Genomic DNA, 23349 nt, shown 5'->3' with positions numbered 1-23349 from the left:
CAAAACACAACACCTATTTAATATCTCTAACTCCATCTATTTTAATTTCTGTCTCCTTGAAACTCAATTATTCATTGTTCCTAATTTCAATAAGACTTGTAGATTGTTTAATTTCTCTCCTTGTTAGTTTGATGAATATAATAAACAATTGACAGTTAACTTTTTGTATGAAGCCCATGTTTCCTTAAATATTTCATTACAGTTACCAATTCCATGTAATAGTTTGCTAAAGATATGGTAAGATTAAAGTCCTAATTAAATCATACTAAAAGCTGTTAAACTGACTTTACTTAATTAGGAATTTATCACAATTTCCAAATAATCCGGGCAATTATTTAATTATTTAATTTTTTGTGATTTTCTTTTTTATTAGATATTTTCTTTATTTACATTTCAAATGTTATCCCCTTTCCTGGTTTTCCCCTCTGAAAACCCCCTATCACAGCCCTCCTCACCCTGCTCACCAACCCACCTACTCTCACTTCCTGGTCCTGGCATTTCCCTACACTTGAAGGGCATCAAGCCTTCTCAGGACAAGAGCCTCTCCTCCCATTAATGTCCAACCGAGCCATCCTCTGCTACATATGCAGCTGGAGACACGGGTCCCTCCATGTGTACCCTTTGGTTGGTGGTTTAGTCCCTCGGGGCTCTGGGTGTACTGGTTGGTTCATATTGTTCCTCCTATAGGGCTACAAACCCCTTCAGCTCCTTCGGTCTTTTCTGTAGCTTCTCCATTAGGGATCTTGTGCTCATTCCAATGATTGGCTTAGAGCATCCACCTCTGTAATTGTCAGGCACTGGCAGAGCCTCTCAGGAGACAGCTATATCAGGCTCCTGTCAAAAAGCACTTGCTGGCATCCACAATAGTGTCTGGGTTTGGTAACTGTATATGGGAAGGATCCCCAGGTGGGACAGTCTCTAGATAGACTTTCCTTCAGTCTCTGCTCCACACTTTGCCTCTGTATCTCCTCCCATAGGAATTTCTTTTGTTCCCCCCTTTGAAGAAGTACCAAATTATCCATACTTTGGTCTTCCTTCTCCTTATGCTTCGTTTAGTCTGTGAATTGTATCTTGGTATTCTGAGCTTCTGGGCTGATACCCATTTATCAGTGAGTTTGTACCATGTGTGTTCTTTTGTAATTGGGTTACCTCACTCTAGATGATATTGTCTAGTTTCATCCATTTGCCTAAGAATTTCATGAATTCATTTTTTTAATGAATTAAAAGTAGTATGCCATTGTGTAAATGTACCACCTTTTCTGTATCCATTCCTTTGTTGAAGGATATCTGGGTTCTTTCCATCTTCTGGCTATTATAAATAAGGCTGCTATGAACATAGTGGAACATGTGTCCTTATTACATATTAGAGCATCTTCTGGATATATGCCCAGGAGTGGTATTGTCAGTCATCAGGTTTTAAGGAACTGCCAAAGTTATTTTCAGAGTGGTTGTACCAGCTTGCAATCCCACCAGCAATGGAGAAGTGTTTCACTTTCTCCACATCCTCACCAGCATCTGTTGTCATCTGAGTTTTTGATATTATCCATGCTGACTGGTGTGAGGTGGAATCTCAGGGTTGTTTTGATTTGCATATCCCCAATGACTAAGGATATTGAACATTTCTTTAGGTGCTTCTCAGCCATTCAGTATTCCTCAGTCGAGAATTCTTTTTTTAGCTCTGTACCCCATTTTTAATAGGTTTATTTGTTTCTCTGGAGTCTAACTTCTTGAGAGTTCTTTGTGTATATTGGATATTAGCCCTCTATTGAATGTAGAGTTTGTAAAGATCTTTTCCCAATTTTTTGGTTGCCATTTTGTCCTATTGACAGAGTTCTTTGTCTTATAGAAGCTTTGTAATTTTATGAGGTCCCATTTGTCAATTCTTGATCTTAAAGCATCAGCTATTGGTGTTCTGTTCAGGAAAATTTCCCCTGTGCCCATGTGCTAAAGCCTCTTTCAAAACCATCCAGTGGAAAAAAAGACAGCATTTTCAACAAATGGTTCTGGTCCAGTTATTTAATATCTTAAGTAGTATTACTTTTCACAGGTATTAAATTATAAATTTAATCTCCTTACTTAGACACATGCATCCATATTAAGCAATGACTTCTAATGATGTTTTCTACCAGATTTAAAATCTTCTAGTTATATGCTGAATATACATTGTATATTATCATCTGTTTGAGCTACAATAACCATTATTGAGAAGTGTGTATTAATTTTATTTTATTTTATTTGTAAAGCACATCTAAAATACACTTTCAACTCACAAGAATCATCATTGTAATTTGTTAATTAGTAAGGTTAAGTAAACACCATTATAAAGAGGGAGATTTCAGATTTGCATGAAGTCAATCTCAATACTTTATTTAAATTTTGTTCTTTTCTGGAACACAGATATTTAATTCGTGCCAAACAAAATAGTTGGTGAAGATGTTAGACCTTAAAAATTTACACTAAGAATATTTTACTCTATAAAAACAACATTGTGATTGATATAGATAGTGACTAATATTCCTCTGAGGCACAATGCTTGATGATGTGGGTTAAAACAAAACAAAATAAAACAAAAACAAAAACAAGGAAAAAAACCCCATGCTTACAACAGATTATATGAGCCCCCCCTCTCCCCAGTGCATACAATAGAGGACTGCTGGGTCCATGTTCAGTCAGAGATGATGTGCCTAACCCTCAAGAGACTGGAGGCCCCAGGGAGTTTAGAGGTCAGGTCGGGCAGGGGTGGAGACATCCACATGGAGACAGGGAGCTAGGGAGGAGGTACAGGATATGGAACAGTCAGAGGGAGGACTGGGGTGGCGGCGGTATAAAATATGGAGTGTAAATAAAATAAATAAATAAATTAATTAATTAATTTTAAAAACGCTATATATTTTCTGGAAATGGACAAATTCATGTCTATGCTAAGAAACAAAAGCATCTTAGAAGACTATGGTCCCTGGGACATAGTAGGTAAAGTAGGTAAAGTAGGTATACTGCAAAATTTCTGAAAAATCAAACAATATGAAAACATTCCTACTTTTACTTTGTGGCAATATTCCTCAATTTTTTCAATAAAAAATGTTTACTATCTTACCAATTAAAATATGCACAATTATGCTAAAATATCTCCTGGAAACAGAACATTTGCTTTCTTACAGTATTTACTAGATCAAAATAAAAACAGAACGATAAATTTGATTATGATATGAGCAGTATTGTAGTAACTGAGGTGGGGATCCCAGTGCTGATAACAAATCCCCTAACTATGGCCCTTTTGACTCTTTTCACATTTCTTAATGAAATGATAGTGTCCCCTTTAGGATCACCAAGACCTGGCAGCCACATTCACAGACAGTATTTAATTCTTTATCCCAAGAAAGAACAGTCCTTATATGCCTTATTATTCTTTTCTTCTAGCTTTCATATTTAGATGTGGAAGGCAATTCCATCAATATGGTACAAATGACATTCCTGAAGCTCCTGACTGCCTCTGCCCGGCAAAATTTCACCTACAATTGCCATCAGTCAGCTGCCTGGTATGACGTATTATCAGGAAGTTATGACAAAGCACTTCGATTTCTGGGATCAAACGATGAGGAAATGTCCTATGAGAACAACCCACACATCAAAGCTTTGCATGATGGCTGTGCGGTGAGTCCAGTCTCAGCCTGCTTTCTTTCCAGGGGTTTGGGCCTGAGAGGCAGTGCGGACTGTACTTTTCATAAAATGGATACAGATTACTAGAGAAACTTAGTGCTTAGCACTGACATAGTAAGATACAACATATTGGAAACCACCAAGGCACATGTACATATGATACTCTGAAATACACCCCTAAATGTCTACTTTTGAAGATCTAACAGAAGGTAACATTAGATCATATGTACTTATATCTACATCTGATGTTTGAAAAATAATTACAACAGTCACTCAAATTAAAGAGAAAATAAAAACAGTATACTAACCCCTGAATCCAAGATTTTAAAATGAAAGAGGAATTGCTGTTATATAATTCATAGAATTTTTAGCCTGTCCTTTGGAAGAAACATCATACCAGCTTTGGAGCAATTGTCTATTTTTCCCTTTTTATTCCCTGGATTTTTTTTTTAATCCACGTAGGAATTCCATATAATAGCTACTGTTTTAGTTTACAGTTAATGACTTGAGTGATGTCAATTACAAGCAACAAAGTTTGTGATTTTAGCAACCTGAGTTTGGTACAAGAAAAACAAAGAAGGAAAAAGTGAATGACACAAAGCTATAGAAAAGTCTCCACTGTTATGGTTATAAAATTAAAATACAGTGTTAGAAATATTTGAGTTTTAACTTACTTATCTAATTCCTACACATTTGCCATCAAATCTGGTAGTATGAACCTGAGAGAATGGAACCTAAAAGCAAGGCTTCATGCAAGAGTCAACTTTATTTAGAGCATCAGACAGTTTATATTCTGAAGGTTAAGCAAAGCCAAATGAGCAAAGAACACATGAGCTCAAGATGTATAGAAATTCAAGAGGACAGACCATGCTGAAAAACATCCTTTGAATAACAAAAGCAATCAGCAATGCGTAACTGAAAGCAATCCCACCCATATTTACTACACTTGGTAGGGGGTTGAAAGCACATTCCAAGAACAAACCCATGCTTAGGAGGAACAGAGGTCAAAAGACTCTTGTCTTATATTCTTGGAACTTCTGTCAGAATTCTCGTCACAAAGCTCTATTTGGAGACAGTATTTTGACATATTTTATTCTGATTTTTTTTATAAAATAATTTGTTTTTGCTTCTTTAAATGTAAATTATTAAGGATTTCTTATTTAAGACTCAATATGTACATTTCATACTGAATTATATGTTTTAACTCAGATTCCTTTTAACCATGCATAATTAAGTAATTGAAATGTTACAGCAAGTGTAATTATCAACAAAGTTTAAATCTTCATGTGACATCATTAATTTAAAAAAAGGATTTTTTTACCTAGTTATTGGTGATCTATTCTCTCTCCCTTTTATAGCTCAGATCAGATAGTTAACAAAGAAAATAACATGAATTTTAATAATATTTAGTGATGAAATAACTTTTAATTTCTGCTTAACTTTACAGTCTCGAAAAGGCTATGAAAAGACAGTGATTGAAATCAATACTCCGAAAATTGATCAGGTACCCATCATTGATGTAATGATCAATGATTTTGGTGATCAGAACCAGAAGTTTGGATTTGAAGTCGGTCCAGCTTGCTTTCTTGGATAAGATTAGGACGAAGACCTTATGAAACCAACAGGAAAAAAAAATACCTTGGTGCCACCAACCATTTTACGCCACATGCAAGTTTTGAATAAGGACGGTATAGAAAACATGTTTAGGAATCACTGCTGCCTACTGGAGGCACAGACAGAGAAAAGAAGTTTCGGTAGTTATAACGATGTAAGGTAGTGTGGCTGAGATGGCAACGGGGCTAATTCTTGATTCTCAACCCTCATTTCTCCTTTTCCTATTTGGATTTCGTTGGTGCTGTAGAAAACAAAAAAAAAGAGAAAATATATATTCATTTTAAAAATGGTGCTCATTCCCGTCCATCAAAGATATAGTAAAAGTATCTTTAATAAAGTGTAATTATTTTATGTACAGTTCTACACTGTCATCCCTGTGTCCATTTCCAAAACTTGCACATGACTCTCAATCCCACCCAGCTCAGATTTCATGACAATTGTGGACTGTGATGGCAATAAATATTGTGATACAAAACTCAAGTTGTATTTCTGCTGACTCTAATTGCCTTTCCTTGATTAATAATAAAATGCCTTTGTATATGTTGATGTTGAAGACTTCAGTTATTTGATGTCACTGACAAATTTCACGGTGGTCAAATCTAGAATTTCAGGAGCACACACCAATCGTCCCTTCTCTGCTAACAGTAACTTGTTGAGTTTCAGCCATAAATATCATGCATTTTAATAATTAATTAAGTGCTATACCTCGAATATTTTCTTCTCAGAATCCAGATTTCACCAAATACTTGTATATATGGAGAACAAGAAAAGTTATATTTTTGGACAGGAAAGTATGTATGAGAAACTGCTTTAACATCCACCCAGAAAATAACTTTATGTACAATTATTTCTCTACTTAATCTTCTTCATTGTCCTCAGCGTGCTTCAGTAATGCCAATACTAAAGATGGAAAACAAGCAATTATTTATGAATTTGTGCAATGTTAGGTTAAACAATGAACTGTTAAAGTGGCATAGTAATAATAGTCGCAAATATTATTTTACTTGCCCAACAAATACAGTTCCTTTGTTTTAAAATAATTATTTTCAACATTTGACCAACCTAGAAACTAAAAAATACATAGGGTGAGCTGTTTCAAAAGTCATATTTGCTCAAGACAATCAACCCTTCTCTTTTTTTTTCCACTTAGGTATTTTCTTTTACATACCTTGAACTAGCAATAAAATTTTAAAATCACCAACTGAATTTTGTATCTATTTTAAGTAATATATGTAAGACTTGAAAATAAATGTTTTATTATAATTTCTTATATGAAGTGTTAAATTAATTGATACCAGATTCCACTGGAACACTTATCAGCTTATAATTTATCTCAAAGAACATAATCTGTAATCTTGACATTTAAAAGTGAACATTTGTAATTCGGAATTTCTTTATTTCTGAAACCAAGTTTGTAAATGTCCTTTGGAGGAAGGAGATATGAATTTTATCAATAAATCAAGTCTTGTCTACCTGGATTGGTCATTTTCTTTCTTAAACAGGTTGCAATTCACTCTCGTGTTCAAAAGGACTTTTGATTGTCATACTTGACCATCCAGAGAAGAATTCTGTAACCCTTGCATGTTAACCTTCAAAGATAAGTTCTCAAATATACAGCACCGTAAATAATGGCATACAGTATTTCCAATAAAATGATAATTTATATTTAATATCACAAAATGGTTTTTAGAGGTAAATGTTTTTACAGGTAAAAGTCTCATACAGGTTCATGACTTTGGAACTAAAAGTATTTTCCAAGCAAATGATTAAGTTTTTAAATCACACATGAAATAATATTAGTTTACAAAGAAAGTTTTCATATATGTTAATTTATCTGCATTAATGAAAGACTTTGTTGTATATTAACTTATTCCAAATTAGTTGTCTTTTTAATGAAATAAATTTGACTCCTAAGGTCATGGATGCAGACATAACTATTCTGTACTTTTCTTGTACTGACATGAGGATTTTCTCTTTCCTTCTATGATTTCATCTGGAAAATAAATAAAACTTCAGTGAAAATAAAAAGCACATTTATTAGATGACATTGGAACGAATGAAGGTTATTAGAATTAAAATTACATATGCTTATTTGATCTTGCACAAAGCATGGGTCACATTCTAGTACAAGGAATTTTTGGTATAATTTTCTTTCTTAAAGTAAATTATAAGCCAAAAGTAAATGAAATAATGTGAAAGGGATTATTTAGAGTGAATTAACATGTTATCATAATTGTTTTAATGGAAATCATCACAAAATGTCTGAAATTTTGGGAAGATGACTCTTAATTAACTCTTAGATATACATGAGTGACATCCTTGGTCATCTACATCACATCTTCCTTGGTCACTACAACACACACACACACACACACACACACACCACAGTCTCTTCAAGAGTTTCTTCATAGGAAAACTCTACATGAAAAAGTGTTAAATAATTAATAGCTTAGAAACCCTCTCATTTTACACCATGTTTTTGGCATTAGAATATATTAGAATTGTCTTTAAAAATTTGGTAAGTTCTATTAAATTTTGTCCATATGTGCACATTAGATTTACTAGAACTTTTCACAAAGGAGTTTCTGCTATCCATTTCTCTATAGCTGTGGATATTATTCATGTAGAGTCATGGGTCTATTATGTGAAAACTCTGTCACTATATTTTCTAGTCATCATGACATGTTTGATAGTAAGATTATTTAGTAAACCATCTCTATATTAGGATAAAAGCATCAATATACTTATAATTTACTGAATTCCTAAAAATTATGTTCCACCCTCTGAAGTTATTATATAAATACCAGATGAATAACCCCTAATTGAACATCTTCTCAGAGGCTACCTCTACAACAAATTCAAGGAAGAATGGCAAAAGGATACAAGGATGCAATGGTAATTTTCTAACCCATCACAGGGCTAAAATATATGATGAACATATGATTGTTTTTCAGGATCAAGTATGTGTTTAAATGAAGTAATACCTAAGAATAGTCCTGGAACTTGTGTTTTATTAATTTCATTTCATAGTCTACTGCATGCAGAATAACTACAACTTATTAGGTAAGCATTTAATCCATGTCATCTAAGCAGCAGTAGCTTTATATTTCCTGTTATTACATTATTACTATCATCAACACCGTATCAATTTTTGACATGAAGCCTGAAACTAACACACAACAGACACACCCACATGACACATGTAATTCACAATTTCCATAAATATCTGCCTGTTCAGAAATAAATCCCTACACCAACCATGTCATTACACAGATCCCAGATTAGCAGGGTCACACCTGGCAGATTTGGAACAATTTACAAACAATAACAAACTGTGTGACAAGCCAGGCTAATAAACAGCAAGTCTAAAGTCATCAGACAAAGCTCCTCGTGTCTCTTTTTCTTATACCAGAATGTTTGACTTTACAGAAGAATGAGTTTAATAGGTTCTGTGCTCTCTCCAGTTCTGCTTTCCTCGTCCTATCTCTGGCACTGGCTATAAGATTAGCTATAGCTTGATGCACATATAGCCCAGAGAGCCATGAAGATGGCAGGGTGATTTATCAAGAAGTAAATGACAGAAAATGTCCTGCATACAATATTACCATTTCAGTAATTACTACCTATCAATCTCTGTAGAATCCTCGGGTATTTTCTTTCTAAATCTAGTAGTCCATAATTATGAGGAAATTTGATCAGGGCAAAACAAAAATGAGTGTTGGCAGAAAAGAGTTACAGAAACATGGTTAAGCTTTCTGTTCAAAAACTTCAAATTTCTATAATCTCTGGAATGTTCTTTTATTATACCTACGACTTATTTAATAGGATCCTTTCAACAGCACCTTGGAAAAAGTATTGACAGAAAGATAGAGAAAAGTACACAACCCTACTACCTTTATATGCCTATAATTAACTAAAGAGCTAGACAATTTTATGTCCATATAGAAAGATTTACATTTTATAAAATAATCAATAAAGTTTAAATTCTTATACCTCTTCCATCTACTGTCATTGCATCACACATTTTGAGCAGAGACTAATCTCTAAATGGATTAATATGTAAAGCCTCTGCCCTAAATAAAATATTTGAATGCCTCCTTAGAAGGGAATAGTCTGGAGCACAAAAGAAAATGTATCTGAAATGACAGAGAATTTTTTGATCAAACCTGTATGACTTTAACATTAAATTTCATGGAACCAAGAGGTACAATGGGAAATTTTATTTGTAGAAACCATAAACCCAGCATTTTGCAAAAGTGTATAACTGAACTCTTAATAAGACAAGCTTAGGTACCCCATCTGTTTCAAGAAAACAACAAAATGCCGGGAAGTGGTGGTGCATGCCTTTAGTCCCAGCACTTGGGAGGCAATCTTGACAGGCAGATTTCTGAGTTCGAGGCCAGCCTGGTCTACAGAGTGAGTTCCAAGACAGCCAGGGCTACACAGAGGGACCCTGTATTGAAAAACCAAAAAAAAAAAAAAAAGGAAAAGAAAATGAAAACAACAAAATATACTTAAGTTGTTAAATTAGAATGTAAATAATAAATTCTTAAATAAAGAATTAACCTCATATCTTCATATGCATAAGAAGATTTTTTTTAATTTAAAAATAAATAAAATTACAGTTGGAAAAATGACTCAGCAGTTGAGAGAGAGTTCTGCTCATAAAGAACCCGAGTTTGGTTCCTAGAACCTGAGACAGCTCACAGTAAAACTGTAACTCCAGTTCCTGGATTTCTATACCCTCTTATGGCCTACATGGGCATCTGCACACACACACACACACACACACACACACACACACAGACAGAGACAGAGACATAAACAGTGAGACAGAGACAGACACAGAAAAAAGAGAGAAATAAGAATAAAAGAGTAAATCACAGTTTTAATGTTGACCTTATTTTTTTAAAAAAAAATATGGTTTGTCTGTTGTTTGATAAAGTATGCTACAAGAGTATTCAAGTCATGTCTTCAAATCAGTTCTTTTTATCCAAAATCTTCATCTCTAAGACAAAGGAAAGAATGACTCATCAAATAAACTTAAAATTTTCTGAACAGATCTTCAAGCAGATAGGTAGCGCCATTCAAGGGTAGCATCTGGAAGCAAGCTCAGTGCCAGCATTGCAAGTCTTTGCCAGCCAAAAAACTTCCCAGCAGAATCTTCAGTGATGCAAATCTTTCAGAATCATCACACTCATTGTTATCAGAGGCATTAGTATTTCTGAAGTCTCTGAGTTGTCTTTAAGTAGCACATCTGTTCAAAAAAAGGAATCATGTGTTCAGATGTGTGTGTGTCTTTGGAGAATCACAAGAGCTAGTCAACTAAAGGAGAAAGGAATAAGACAACATTTATACTTCATCCATTTCTCTGTACTCACTCATTTCTACATAAAGTCTTTGCTTTATTGGATGTTTTGTGGGAGAGGAGACATATATAATTGTCTCAAGAAGTTGGGGGACCTGATTTGCACATTGATCTAGAGAATACTAAACTGTCTGATTAGCAATGAGGGGCTTTATAAATGATCCATGCACATCCTTCTATTCTTAACAAACACGTAGGCATTATTATTAATGTTAGTATACTTAAAACATGTATTCATGCTTCACAGCCACAAAATTAAAAGAGTAATTATCTTGGAGATATTTCTCAGTACTTTTATTGTTTTCTGTATGCAGCTATGTTCTTTCTGACTGATTTCTGTGAACTTCGCATACTCTGGAAAGCAAACATCAGGAAACTGGATATACATTTTGACAAAATAATTTTAAAATAACTTCAGGATTTTAAAATGACTTCAAGAAGGTTAGCCTCAAACATAACACTCTTTTTACAGAGCAAAAGGTACCAGTGGAGAAATCTATTGGCTTAGATTACCTGTTACACAAGCCTGACAACATATGCCTGATATTTCCCACCGCTTTGTTCCACATAAACATGGCTTGTTTTTTTTTACTTATAGTTTTTCTGTGATCTCAAGCATACTCAAGATCTTAAAAGTCTTGTTTTCCATACTTATTTAAGTTTTATTGTCACTAATGTTCAGATTTGCCTTTTAAAACCTTTGCTACTATTAACGTCTGCAATATTTTCTGATCACTCAAATGTACATGCTTGTTTTCTGTTTGGAACCTGTGTATGAATTTAATTTCTTCATAATATCATCCTTTTTTATGTCGCACTTTCAAATGTTCTACATTCCATGGTAGATTTTCCTATATGACAATAGTAAACATGTATAGCATTCATAATCAAAAATTATCTGATTATATAATAAACCTGTTATTGGTTAAATTCTACTATCTAACTATTCTTCAAGATAGGAGTTTTATAGACATAAACAAGTGTATTATAATAATGGAATTTGGTCTATTATTAATAAATCTTCAATGGAAGGAGAAATTTGATCTAGAGACAGAGAAAAACAGGAGGCAAACAATTGAAGGAATTTACCTTTCTTCCATTGTTCACAAAAGACAGCACCTCTCAGCTGCAAACCTTCAGAAGAATGAGACATTCAGCTTCTGTTTTTAGAACCTTTTAGTGTGTGGTACCCTACAAACTATTGTAGTAAATATTTAATCTTAATTGGTTGGCGGGGGTTCTACCCTGCCTTTGTTGTTCAGTTCCCAGATAAAAGACATGTAACTTTTATGTTTATGATAGTGCTTGAAAGCACTAAAGCTGGACAAGTATCTATCCTCTATGCTATCATGTTTATATCTCTGTCCAGTAACCCCGAGTTCTAGCTTGCCATATTCCATATGAGCAGCTCTTAACTCCAATTGGCCAGCCTTCATGGCCATGTTTGCAAGACTCATCTAGACTGTCCTAGACCCCATGGTGTCTCCTCCTCTCTTCACCTTCTTCCCTATCTTTTTTTCTTGGTTTCTGTCTTAGATCCCAAGTCTGGGAACTAAAAACCTACTAGTTCTCTTCCACCCAGCTATAGGCTGTCTGCATCTTCATTCAACCATTGGGCTTAAATTAAGGAGCAAGTTCACATAGCATTACTATGTCTACAGTCATATTCTTTCATCTCTAGGGGCAACCAGACCTTGGGAGCCAGTATTTAGCATAACAATACATAACAAAAGACGGAACATCAACAACAATCATAATATGAAGTATTAGATAAACGTTTATGATTATGTTAGTGCAGACAGATGAAAAGCTCATTAGTATTCCACAATGATGACATGCTCCTCGCAGGGGAAATCTAAAGAGTGAGTAGCACAGAACAATTATGGATCTTATTTTTACAATTATGGATCTTATTTTTCCAGTAGAGAAAACAATAAACTTTGCTTATAGGTCTAGTCATGCAAAAGTAAAGTTTAGATCATGAGATGAGTTATATTCACCACATATCCTCAGATATGAAAAGAAGAAACACCTGCAGGAGGGAAGACCAAAAGTTTGTCAACAAATAGCATACCTTCAGAGGAGTGGGGTGTTTTGATCTGTGAAACTATCAAATAGTATTTGTCAGACAGATTTTAGATATAAATGGAGGGCATGAATTAAGATGTGAATGAGCATATGAAAGAGTAATAGGTTGAACTAAGACACACATGCATGTACTTCTACTGAGAATATAACAGCAGTTGAGGCAGAAATGAGTTCTTACATTTCTGAATTTAAAGGTACTATAGACACAAACAAAAATAATTGTACTAGCTAAAGTTCATTAATATACCCTTTCTGGGTACTGCATTAGTAGTAATAAATCTAATTCCACCAGCTGTCACAATCATATTTATTATTGTTCTATTAACTCTTAGCATTTTCTGTAGTGTATATTCAAGCTAATGTTTTCCACCTTCTATTTAGATTTTTAACTACATGATAACACAAACTGACCCACCAAATACATGTATTTCATATAGCTAACAAAACCCATAGCCGCCGGCGGTGGTGGCGCACGCCTTTGATCCCAGCACTTGGGAGGCAGAGGCAGGCAGATTTCTGAGTTCGAGGCCAGCCTGGTCTACAGAGTGAGTTCTAGGACAGTCAGGGCTACACAGAGAAATCCTGTCTTGGAAAAAAACAAACAAACCAAAACAACCTCCCCCCAAAAAACAAAAAACAAAACAAAAACAAACAAACAAAAAACCCCATAGCCATTAAAGGCTATTAGAGGAACAGAACCAGTAGAATAAAATCGTATTAAAATGTAACCTATTAGATTGACTTACAGACTATTGTTTGGGCAATCCAACAACTGCTGGTACAAATACCAGAGGCTGCAATTTGGTACCAGCTCAGCACATGAGACTGGCTGCATCTTCAGTACAAACAGTTGCTACAGACCTAGAAAATTCCTGGAGAGACACTATTCTTCAGTTCATGTTGGAACTCTGAAGAAGTTGGGTGTTGATGTCAGCAAAGTACAGCTGCAGCTGAGGCAACAGTGCAGTAAGTGAACACCAACAAGGGGTGGGGGAACACACAAAAAGAAGCTTTTTTTCTGTGCTCCTCCTTACACATGAGGACTGACCACTGCAAGATGGCAAAGTGGGACTTTGAACTTTAATGTATACAACTGAGATAAATGTCTCACAAGGACATCCACTGAATAGTCTATTCTAAATAATCCCCCAAATGTGACCTAAGGCTTGCCTCTTGGTGATTCTAAATCTTTTCAAGTTATAATCAGCATTACGCATCAGAAGTATAGTAATAACATTAAGCATAAGAATAACAGCTAATAACAATGTTAACAAGAATAATACATCTTATGTTGGGCAATGTCTGTACTCTTAACTGTTGACCCAAGAAAGTATGTGTGGTAAAGGACTAAATATGTGGAAATATTTCATTTCAAATACAATGGGAGAGAAATGTTTTGTTGTTGTTGTTGTTGTTGTTTATATGACCAAGAAGTGCCCTCCGTTTCTTTCCTTCCTAACACTAGAATATTCTTTGAGATGATTTTGAAACATCCAGTGAAATCGTTTGTAGTTTCTAAAGGCTGTGGACTGTCTTGTTCTGACACATGAGAAACACGGAGTAAATAGGAAGCCATGCCTCAGAAACTTGCTTAAACTTCCACAGTGAAGAGAATCACAGGTCTGACCACTGAAATTGAAAATCCAAAAATGGTACTTCAGAGAAAAAACCCACACCAGAAATAGAAGCAAGCAATCATCTAGAGGACAATTTCAAACACCTGCTGATGATTTAGTCTCACTACCCGACTCGGGCCGAAGAAAATTCAATACTGCTCAATGAAGTAAATAAAGTATGGTGGAAAATAAAATCTCAGCACCTAAGATAACAATTGTATTGATGTCTGCAGAGCCTGCGTGACAGATGCACTCGGCTGCTACTGCAGAGGCAGCTGCACAGCTATCTACCAGCTTGGGGCATCATAAACTTTATAGTGTAGACAGACCTGTCCCCAGGACAGAGTGATTTGGGCTGATACCTATGTTGTGTCCTTTGGGGGAGCCCAGCTCAATTGCCAGCAGTCAGTTCGACAACGATTCTTTGAATCAGAGGGGAACTGTTGGCCAGATGGAGCTGAAAAAAGACATGAGACATGATGCCTCCATGGGTAGCCCTTAAACTGCTCTGCTTCCCTGTGCCACCTAAGGAATAGTACTGTAAGCCACAGGAGCAGTATTTAGAAGATAAGTTCCTAACACTCCTGGAGAAATTATTAAAGAGACTATAGAAGTCCTAAATTGGGGACCAAAGAGACAGTTTTGTCCTTCAGAACTGTGTTAGTTGTTCTGAAAAATATTGGCCCACACACACAGTTTTATTTTTAATTAGTTGTTAACCTCTTAATACCCCAAACCCAGGCTTCTCTTGGAAATTTGGAGGGCCTGATACATTGGCAATGAGTGCCCAGTGTATTTTTGGACAGGGCCATACCTTTTCTAAATGGCTGTGTCTTCATGCATTCCCTGCTGCTTTCTGCATAGTTAGCTTACAATGTTCAGTCAGCAGTTCTAAGGCATTTTATTCCTGAGTAGAGAACTAATATATTGAGAGGCAAAAGGATCAACACTTGATTAAGATCACAGATTACTGATCAAAGAAATGAACTTGCCCAGAAAAATCAAGTTTATTAGCAACATATTAATAAATATAGTAGACATTAGATGATTGGCAATTTACTTGGGAAAGTGTGTTACACGGCAAATAAGAAAAAAATAAGGATAGGAAATAGATTCTATGATGAGAAGGCTTAGACTTTATTATCAGATTCATGGACAAAGCCAAAAACCCAGGCAGATCCTATCAAAGTAAAAGGCCTCCACTTGTGGTCTGCTCCTTTGCAATCTGTGAGATGAGAAAGAATCAATAAAACATGAAAAAGGAACAGATCAGCCACTTGAAGTGTGCTGCCCTGCGTCAGTCAGTTTTTCTTTAACTGTCAGAAAAAGGATGCAAAGGGAAGTGTTTCTAATACTGTGAATAGCATCACAAAAGAGAAATATAACTAACTTGCCTCAGTCATAACCTGAAGCACTGATGAATGACCTCCTCCAGGCTGTGGAAAAGTCAATGCCATTGAAAGCGTCATTCATATTTTCAAGTAAACCAGATGAATCTGAAATTCTGAAGCATCCACCTCTTCGGCTTTGTTAGGGCCTGAGAATTTCTGAAGGAAGATTCCAGACTCAAATATGGAAAGTCTAAGAGGGAATATTATGCACAAACAACCAGTATGTTGGAGTTAACATTCATAAAAATAGTGACCAGGAGAGGAGTCGTAGGCCCCTTTTTATTCAGGGTATGAGAAATGTTCTACAAGGGTTGGGTCATTTCTAATACAGTTGGCTAGATGTGCAACAGTTTCACTAGTATAATTTCTGGGATTGGTTACTATTTTAACTTTACCATATTTGGTAAGGCCTCAGAGAAATTTTAGGAACTGTCCCAAAACAGGGTTTATTAGCGCTCTGGGCCAGATGTCCTAGGAACTGACTCAGCTCTTCCTCCCTCTCTGCCAAATGTCAGGGCTGCCATTAACTAAAGACTCATTGTCTTACAGAAGCTTTCTAGTTTCATGATGTCCCATTTATCAATTCTAGATCTTAGAGCCTGAGCCATTAGAGTTCTGTTTAGGAAATTTCAACCTGTGCCAATGAGTTCATGGCTCTTTCCCACTTTTTCTTCTGTTATATTCAGTGTATGAGGCTTTATGTTAAGGTCCTTGATCCACTTGGACTTGAGCTTTGTACCAGGTAACAAATATGGGACAAATATGGGTCTATTTTCATTTTTCTACAAACGGCCATTTAGACCAGCACAATTTGTTAAAGATGCTTTCCATTTTTCTATATTTTTGGCTTCTTTGTCAACAATCAAGTGCCAGTAAGTATGTGGTTCTATTTCTGGATCTTCAATTCTATTCCATTGATCAACATGTCTGTCTCTATACCAATACCATGCCTTTTTTTTTCCCACTGTTGCTCTGCAGTATAGCTTGTGGTCTGGAATGGTGATTTCCCCAGAGGTTCTTTTATCATTAAGAATTTTTTTTCACTATTCTGGTTGTGTGTGTGTGTGTGTTTCCAGAAAACTGTGGAATCTCTTAGAATCTTTGAAGAATTGTGATGGGATTTTGATGGGGATTGCTTTGAATCTGTAGATTGATTTTGGTAGGGTGGACATTTTTATTATGTTAATTCTACCATTCCATGAGCATGGAAGAAGATTTTTTTTGAGATTTTCTTTAATTTTTTTTTTCTTGAGAGACTTGAAGTTCTTGTCATACAGATTTTTCACTTGTTTGCTTAGAGTTACTCCAAGATATTTTATACTATTTGTGACTATTGTGAAGGCTGTCTAATTTCTTTCTCAGCCCATTATCATTTACATAAAGGAAGGCTACTGATTTATTTGAATTAATTTTATATCCAGCTACTTGAATGAAGTTGTTTATCAGCTGTAGAAGTTCTCTGGTAGAATTTTGGGGGTTGCTTAGGTATACTATCATATCATCTTCAAATAGTGATATCTTGATTTCCTTGTCATTTTGTATCCCCTTGATCTTTTTGTTCTCTTATTGGTCTAGCTAGAATTTCAAGCACTATATTGAATAGATATGGGGAGAGTGGGCATCCTTGTCTTGATCCTGACTTTAGTGGAATTGCTTCAAGTATCTTTACATTTCATTTGATATTGGCTGATGGTTTGGTATATATTGCTTTTATTATGTTAGGTCCTTGCATTCCTGATCTCTACACAATTTTTAACATTAAGGGGTACTGTATTCTGTCAATGCTTTTTAAGCATTTAATGAAATGATCATGTAATTTTTTTCCTTGAATTGGTTTATATAGTGGTTTTTGTTAAAGTATTTTTGTATACTGAACCAAAATTGCATCTCTGGGATGAAGCCTACTTTATCAGTGTGGATGAAAGTTTTGATGTCTTCTTGGATTTGATTTGTGAAAATTTTATTCAGTATTTTTGCGTCAATATTCATAAGTGAAATTGGTCTTATTTTTGTTAGGTCCTTATGTGGTTTAGGTATCAAAATAATTGTGACTTCATAGAATGAATTAGGGAGTATTTCTTCTGTTTCTACTTTATGTAATAGTTTAAGAAGTGTTGGTATTAGCTCTTCTTTGAAGGTCTGGTTGATTCTGCAGGAAAGTCATCTGGCCCTGGGCTTAAAGCTTCTGTAAGGCAAAGGATAGTGAATAGGACAAACTGGTAACCTACAGATTAGTAAAAAAGTCATCATTAACCCCACATCGAATAGAAGGCTAATATCCAAAATATATAAAGAACTCAAGAAGAGAACTGCCAAAAAAATCAAAAAATCGAGTATAGAACTAAACAGAGAATTCACAACATAGGATTCTCACATAGGTGAGAAGCACTTAAAGAAATGTTTGAAGTCTTTAGCAAACAGGGAAAAGGAAATTAAAAGGACACTCAGATTCTACCTTACACCACCAATCAGAACGGCTAAGATAAAAAACTCAGGTGACAGCACTTGCTAGTGAGGATGTGGAGAAAAAGGAACATTTCTCCATTGCTGGTGGCATTGCAAACTGATACAACTACTCTGGAAATCAATCCGGAAGGTCCACAGAAAATTGGAAATAGATCTACCTGAAAACCCAGCTATACCACTCTTAGGCACATACCTAAAAGATGACCTACCATGCCACAGGGGCACGTGCTTCACAATGTACATAGTGACCTTATTTATGATAGCCAGAATCTAGAAACAACCCAGAAGTCCCATGACAGAAGAATGGATACAAAAAATGTAGTTCATTTATACAATATAATACTTACTACTCAGCTATTAAGAAAGAGGACATCATGAGTTTTGCATTCAAATGGATGGAACTAGAACATATCATCTTGAGTGAGGTAAACCAGACCAAAAAGGATGCATGGTATGTATTTACTAATAAGTGGATATTAGCCAAAAAAGTACAGAATACCCAGGATACAGCCACAGGACTTAACAAGGTTAACAAGCCAAGTAAGGATGCCTCAATCCCACTTGGGAGGGAGAAGAAATCAGTCACATGAGGCAGAGGGAGAAAGGGACCTGGGTGGGATAGGAGATAGGGAGGGGAAGGGGGAACATGATCAAGTATTGAGGGGGCCAGGACTGAAGCCCTGAGGGCAAGCAGAAAGAGTGGAAACAGGCAACCTTGGGAGGTAGGAGGTGGGGGGACCTTCTAAAATGTACTGGAGACCTGAGAGGTGAGAGAATCTCAGGACTCAAAGGGAGGGACCTTGGATGAAGTGCTCTATTGTGGGGAGAGGAAACTTGAGAGTCCACCTCCAGTAGAGGGATAGGATATCAAATGGAGGGATGGGGTTGCCATCCCATAGAATTGCAGGAACAAAAATGGAGAAGAGCATGAGAGAAAGGAGGTCCAGTGACAGGCCCAAGTTGGGATCCAGCTCAAGGGGAGGACTGTGGACCTGACACTGTCACTGATGCTGTGGTGTGCTTGCACACAGGAGCCTAGCATGGTTGCCCCTGAGAGATCCAACAATCCGCCGAAAGACTCAGATGTAGATACTAGCACTCAAGCAATGGACTGAAGCCAGGTGACCTTGTGGTTCAATTGGGGAAAAGCTGAAGAAGCTGAGGAGGAGAAGGCCTCATGAGAAGATCAGCAGACTCAATGGATCTGCACGCCCAAGGTATCTTAGAAACTGAGCCACCAACCAGGCAGCTTACACCAGCTGATTTGACTCCCTGACACATATACAGCAAAGGATTGCCTGGTCTGGCCTCAGTGAGAGAAGATGAACTTAACCCTGGAGAGACTTGAGGCCCCAGGAGTAGGGGCAGGGAGGGGGGTCTCTGGTCGGGTGGGGAAGGAGGGGGGACATTTTCTTGGAGACATGGGGGTACATCCTCTTGTAGACATGGGATGGGGGATGAGGTATTGAAAGGGGAACGATTGGGGTTGGGGGGCGGTGCAGACCAAGAGGGGGATGAAGCCTGGATTGTAAAAAAAGGTTTAAATAATAAAAATGAAGAAAAAAAAATCCATTGTCTGTGGTTCTCTTTCAGAGCCTTGGATGCTTCTTTGGGAAATTGAGACTTCAGGCCTAATGTAGCTGATTTAAAGAATAAAATGTAGTTTGTCAGGTCCTCTCAGTTTCTCTGCCAAAATTGAAGTAATCTAGAGAGAAAGTTTTGCCTGGTCATTAGCATCAATGGCTGTGCTGTTTAGAGAAAAAAATAAACAAAAGCACAGAGCACACTATCACATTTTCTGGAGTCTGAGAACAGGAACTTGATTGACTGTTGCAGGAAGATTATGACCTCCAGATAGGAACCATGAGACACTTTACTCCCTGTATTAAAGATGGGAGCAGAGTGCTATGGTTTCAGTAGATATATTTTTTCATTTTATACATGTGTTTGTTAGCCTATTTATTTATTTATTTCCCTTTAAAATGTTCTTGAGGTTTTTCAGAAGGAAGTTAAGAAAATTTTCTAAGCCTTTAAAAATAAACTTAAGAGTAATTCTAGTTACTATAATAAAATGAAGCAATCGTATATGCTCCCCATCCATTATACTTCACTCAAATAAAAATTGCTGCAGGTTTTAAAGCAATCATGAAAAATTCTGAACGATCAATCAGATAAAAGCAGAGTATCCAGGTTGTGAATATAGTCGTACGATTCTACTTCCACTTTTAAGTCTCTGCTGCTACTTGCTTGGGGGACTCCATTACAGCTGAACAAGTGTGAAAATCATGATGTCTCTGCTGCACCTCCAATGTCACTCCAGTAGAAAGAGGCAAGCCCTTTATTACTTCCCCATCAACTAGGGATGTGCTTCAGGTTCCTCGCTGCTTTCTATTGGCAACAGAATGAAGAACTAATTACTGCTCAAGAACAGTAAGACTTTTGGCACTTCATCATGGATGTTGAAGTACTATTTAAAACTTCACAAGTTTGGGGTTTATGCTCCTCCCGAGCCTTCCCTGGTCTCAGTGGTGTCAAAGGGTTAAGAGTGGAGAAATGATTTACTAAGCTTTTGACTGTGCTGGGATATTACTTCCCTGACCTTTGGATAAAAAGAAGAAGCCTTCTTTTAGACATTGCTAACACTATTGGATTTCCAGTTTCTTCATCCCTGAGTTTTCTAAATGTGTGGTAGGGGGAAAACTGGGTTGAATAGTGATTTAAAATGCAAGGCCACTTTAAGCCTCAAAATATGCACTTATTTTAAATGTTAGTTTCACAAATATAATTGATGACTTAATTCTGGATTAAGATAGATTCAAATCCAATAGTTTTAAACCTTTCTAATGCTGCAACCTTTTAATAGAGTTCCACAAGTTGTGGTGATCTCCAACCATGCAGTGATTTTGTTACCACTTCATAACTGTAATTTTGTTACTGCTTTAAATAGTAATATGCAGGAAATCTGATTTGCAAACCTAATCAGTAAGATTACAATGTGTAGGATTCATGAATTTTGCAGGTAAATGGATGGGTCTAGAAATATCATCCTGAGTGAGGTAACCAAGTCACAAAAGAACATACAGGGTATGTACCCACTGATAAGTGGTTATTAGGCAAAAAGCTCAGAATACACACTATCCAATTCACAGACCATATGAAGCCCAATAAGAAGGAAGACCAAAGTGTGGATGCTTCAGTCCTACTTAGAAGGGGGAACAAAATAATCATGGGAGGTAGAGGGTAAGTGGAACTTGTGAGGAAAAGAGGAGGGGGAGGGGAGAAAGGGGTCAGGATCAGGTGTTCTAGGAGATGGACAGCAGTACAGAGTCAAGAAATAGAACAGAGATGTGTAGCAATGGGGGATGGGGACCTGGGGATAGCCATCATAAAGTACCCTAAGCCAGGAAAGCAAGAGGCTCCCAGGGCCCAAAGGGGATGACATTAGCTGAAATACCCAAAAAAGTGTAGAAAGAACCTATAGAGACCATATGGATATGCAGAGACCCTGAATGAGGGATAGTGCCACCTCATAGAAGCAGGGAGAGGGGGAAGGGATAGGGGATTTGTAGGTGGGAAACCAGGAAAGCAGATAACATTTGAAATGTAAATAAATAAAATATCTAATAAAAATACTTAAAAAATAAAATTAAATTTAAAAAATTTAAAAGAAGTTTCAACATATAGTGCACACCATTAATCCCAGCACTGGGAAAGCAGAGGCCAGGTAGAACTCTGAATTCAAAGCCAGCCTTGTCTATAGAGCAAGTTCCAGGACAGCCAAGGCTACACAGAGAAACCCTGTCTCGAAAAACAAAGAAACAAACAAACAAAGAGTTTTATTTATACAGAGAAATGTGTTTACTTTTGGAAAAGTGGTGAAAACTCACAATCTGAAGTTTCAGGATAGAGATTACTTCTGCTTCTTGAAGCACACAGTACAGATTACAAATTTATATGTTATTATGGAAAACTTATCTCACTAGCTTTCTGGCATAAAATAGTGTAATAGATGCAGTAATCCTATTGCTTTCATCATATTAAAACCTTTACAAGTAAGATAGATATTCCTCCCATACCATTGTTGTGGGGCTTTTCAAGTCTTTATAAGTATGCCATCAATTATAAAACAAATTAATATGCACACTGCCACTCTTACCAAAGAGTACATCAATCTCCCTTGAATAGGTGAGACACATCTACCTACTTAAAGATGAAATGCTTTCATTGACTTTTTCACTCATCTTTAAAATTCATTTTTCGAGACAGGGTCTAGCTGTGGAACATGGGCTGTCCTTGCTGCAATTCTCCCTCAGCATCTTGAGGCTGACATCACCAACACATGATTACACTGAGCCATTGAAGATGAATTTTTAACATGTATTTGATTGTAGTTGTAGCAGTAAATCCCTAGTTGACTACTTGAACTAGCTTAAAAATAGTTTGCTGCATCATTTTAGATAGATCTACAGGTAATAAAGATAAAAGGTTAGAACCTCCCAGGAAGGACAGGGCATCTAGCCAAGGCTGTGTTAGATAAGCAGAGGCAACATAAGCTCAACATAAGTCATGAGTAACTCTTACTTGAATAACTTACCTGCTTGCATTTACCTGATTCTCTGTGCTTTGTGGTTAGAATGGTAAGAGTTCCCAGTGGTTTCTTCAAGTTTTTGAGGTCCCAGTGTAGATTGTTGATCTTAGCGCATAAGCCATTGGCATTCTGTTCAGAAAATTTCCCCCTATGCTGATGTGTTCGAGGCTCTTTCCCACTTTCTCTTCTAATAGATTCAGTGTATATGGTTTTAAGAGGAGGTCCTTGATCCACTTTGACACTTGCTTTGTGCAAGGAGACAAGAATGGATCAATTTGCATTCTTCTACATGCAGACCAGTTAAACCAACACCACTTGTTGAAAATTCTGTCTCTCCCCCCCCCCCCCAATGGATGGTTTTAGCTTCTCTGTCAAAGATCCAAGTGACCATGAGTGTATGGGTTCATTTCTGGGTCTTTAATTCTATTCCATTGATCTACCTGCTTGTCTCTGTACCAAAACCATGCAGGTTTTTGTTTGTTTGTTTGTTTGTTTGTTTTAATCACTGTTTCTCTGTAGTACAGCTTGAGGTCAGGGGCAGCGATTCCCCCAGAAGTTCTT

General features: G+C 36.5%; 1 protein-coding gene across 1 annotated transcript in view; it reads left to right on the top strand.

Moving 5' to 3' along the window:
* Positions 1-6586, top strand: part of Col11a1 (collagen type XI alpha 1 chain) — a 186192-nt gene extending 179606 nt beyond the window's left edge. The window contains exons 66-67 of the mRNA XM_021159058.2: positions 3418-3651; positions 5105-6586. Coding sequence (XP_021014717.1) covers positions 3418-3651; positions 5105-5251 — 381 coding nt within the window. The 3' untranslated portion in view covers positions 5252-6586. The remainder of the gene's footprint in view (positions 1-3417; positions 3652-5104) is intronic.
* The last annotated feature ends 16763 nt before the right edge of the window (positions 6587-23349 follow it).

The sequence above is a fragment of the Mus caroli genome, unplaced genomic scaffold, assembly GCF_978045245.1.
Source record: "Mus caroli unplaced genomic scaffold, Mus_caroli_1 scaffold_3, whole genome shotgun sequence".
Classification (NCBI taxonomy): Eukaryota; Metazoa; Chordata; class Mammalia; order Rodentia; family Muridae; genus Mus; species Mus caroli.
This window is presented reverse-complemented; position numbering and strand designations above follow the sequence as displayed.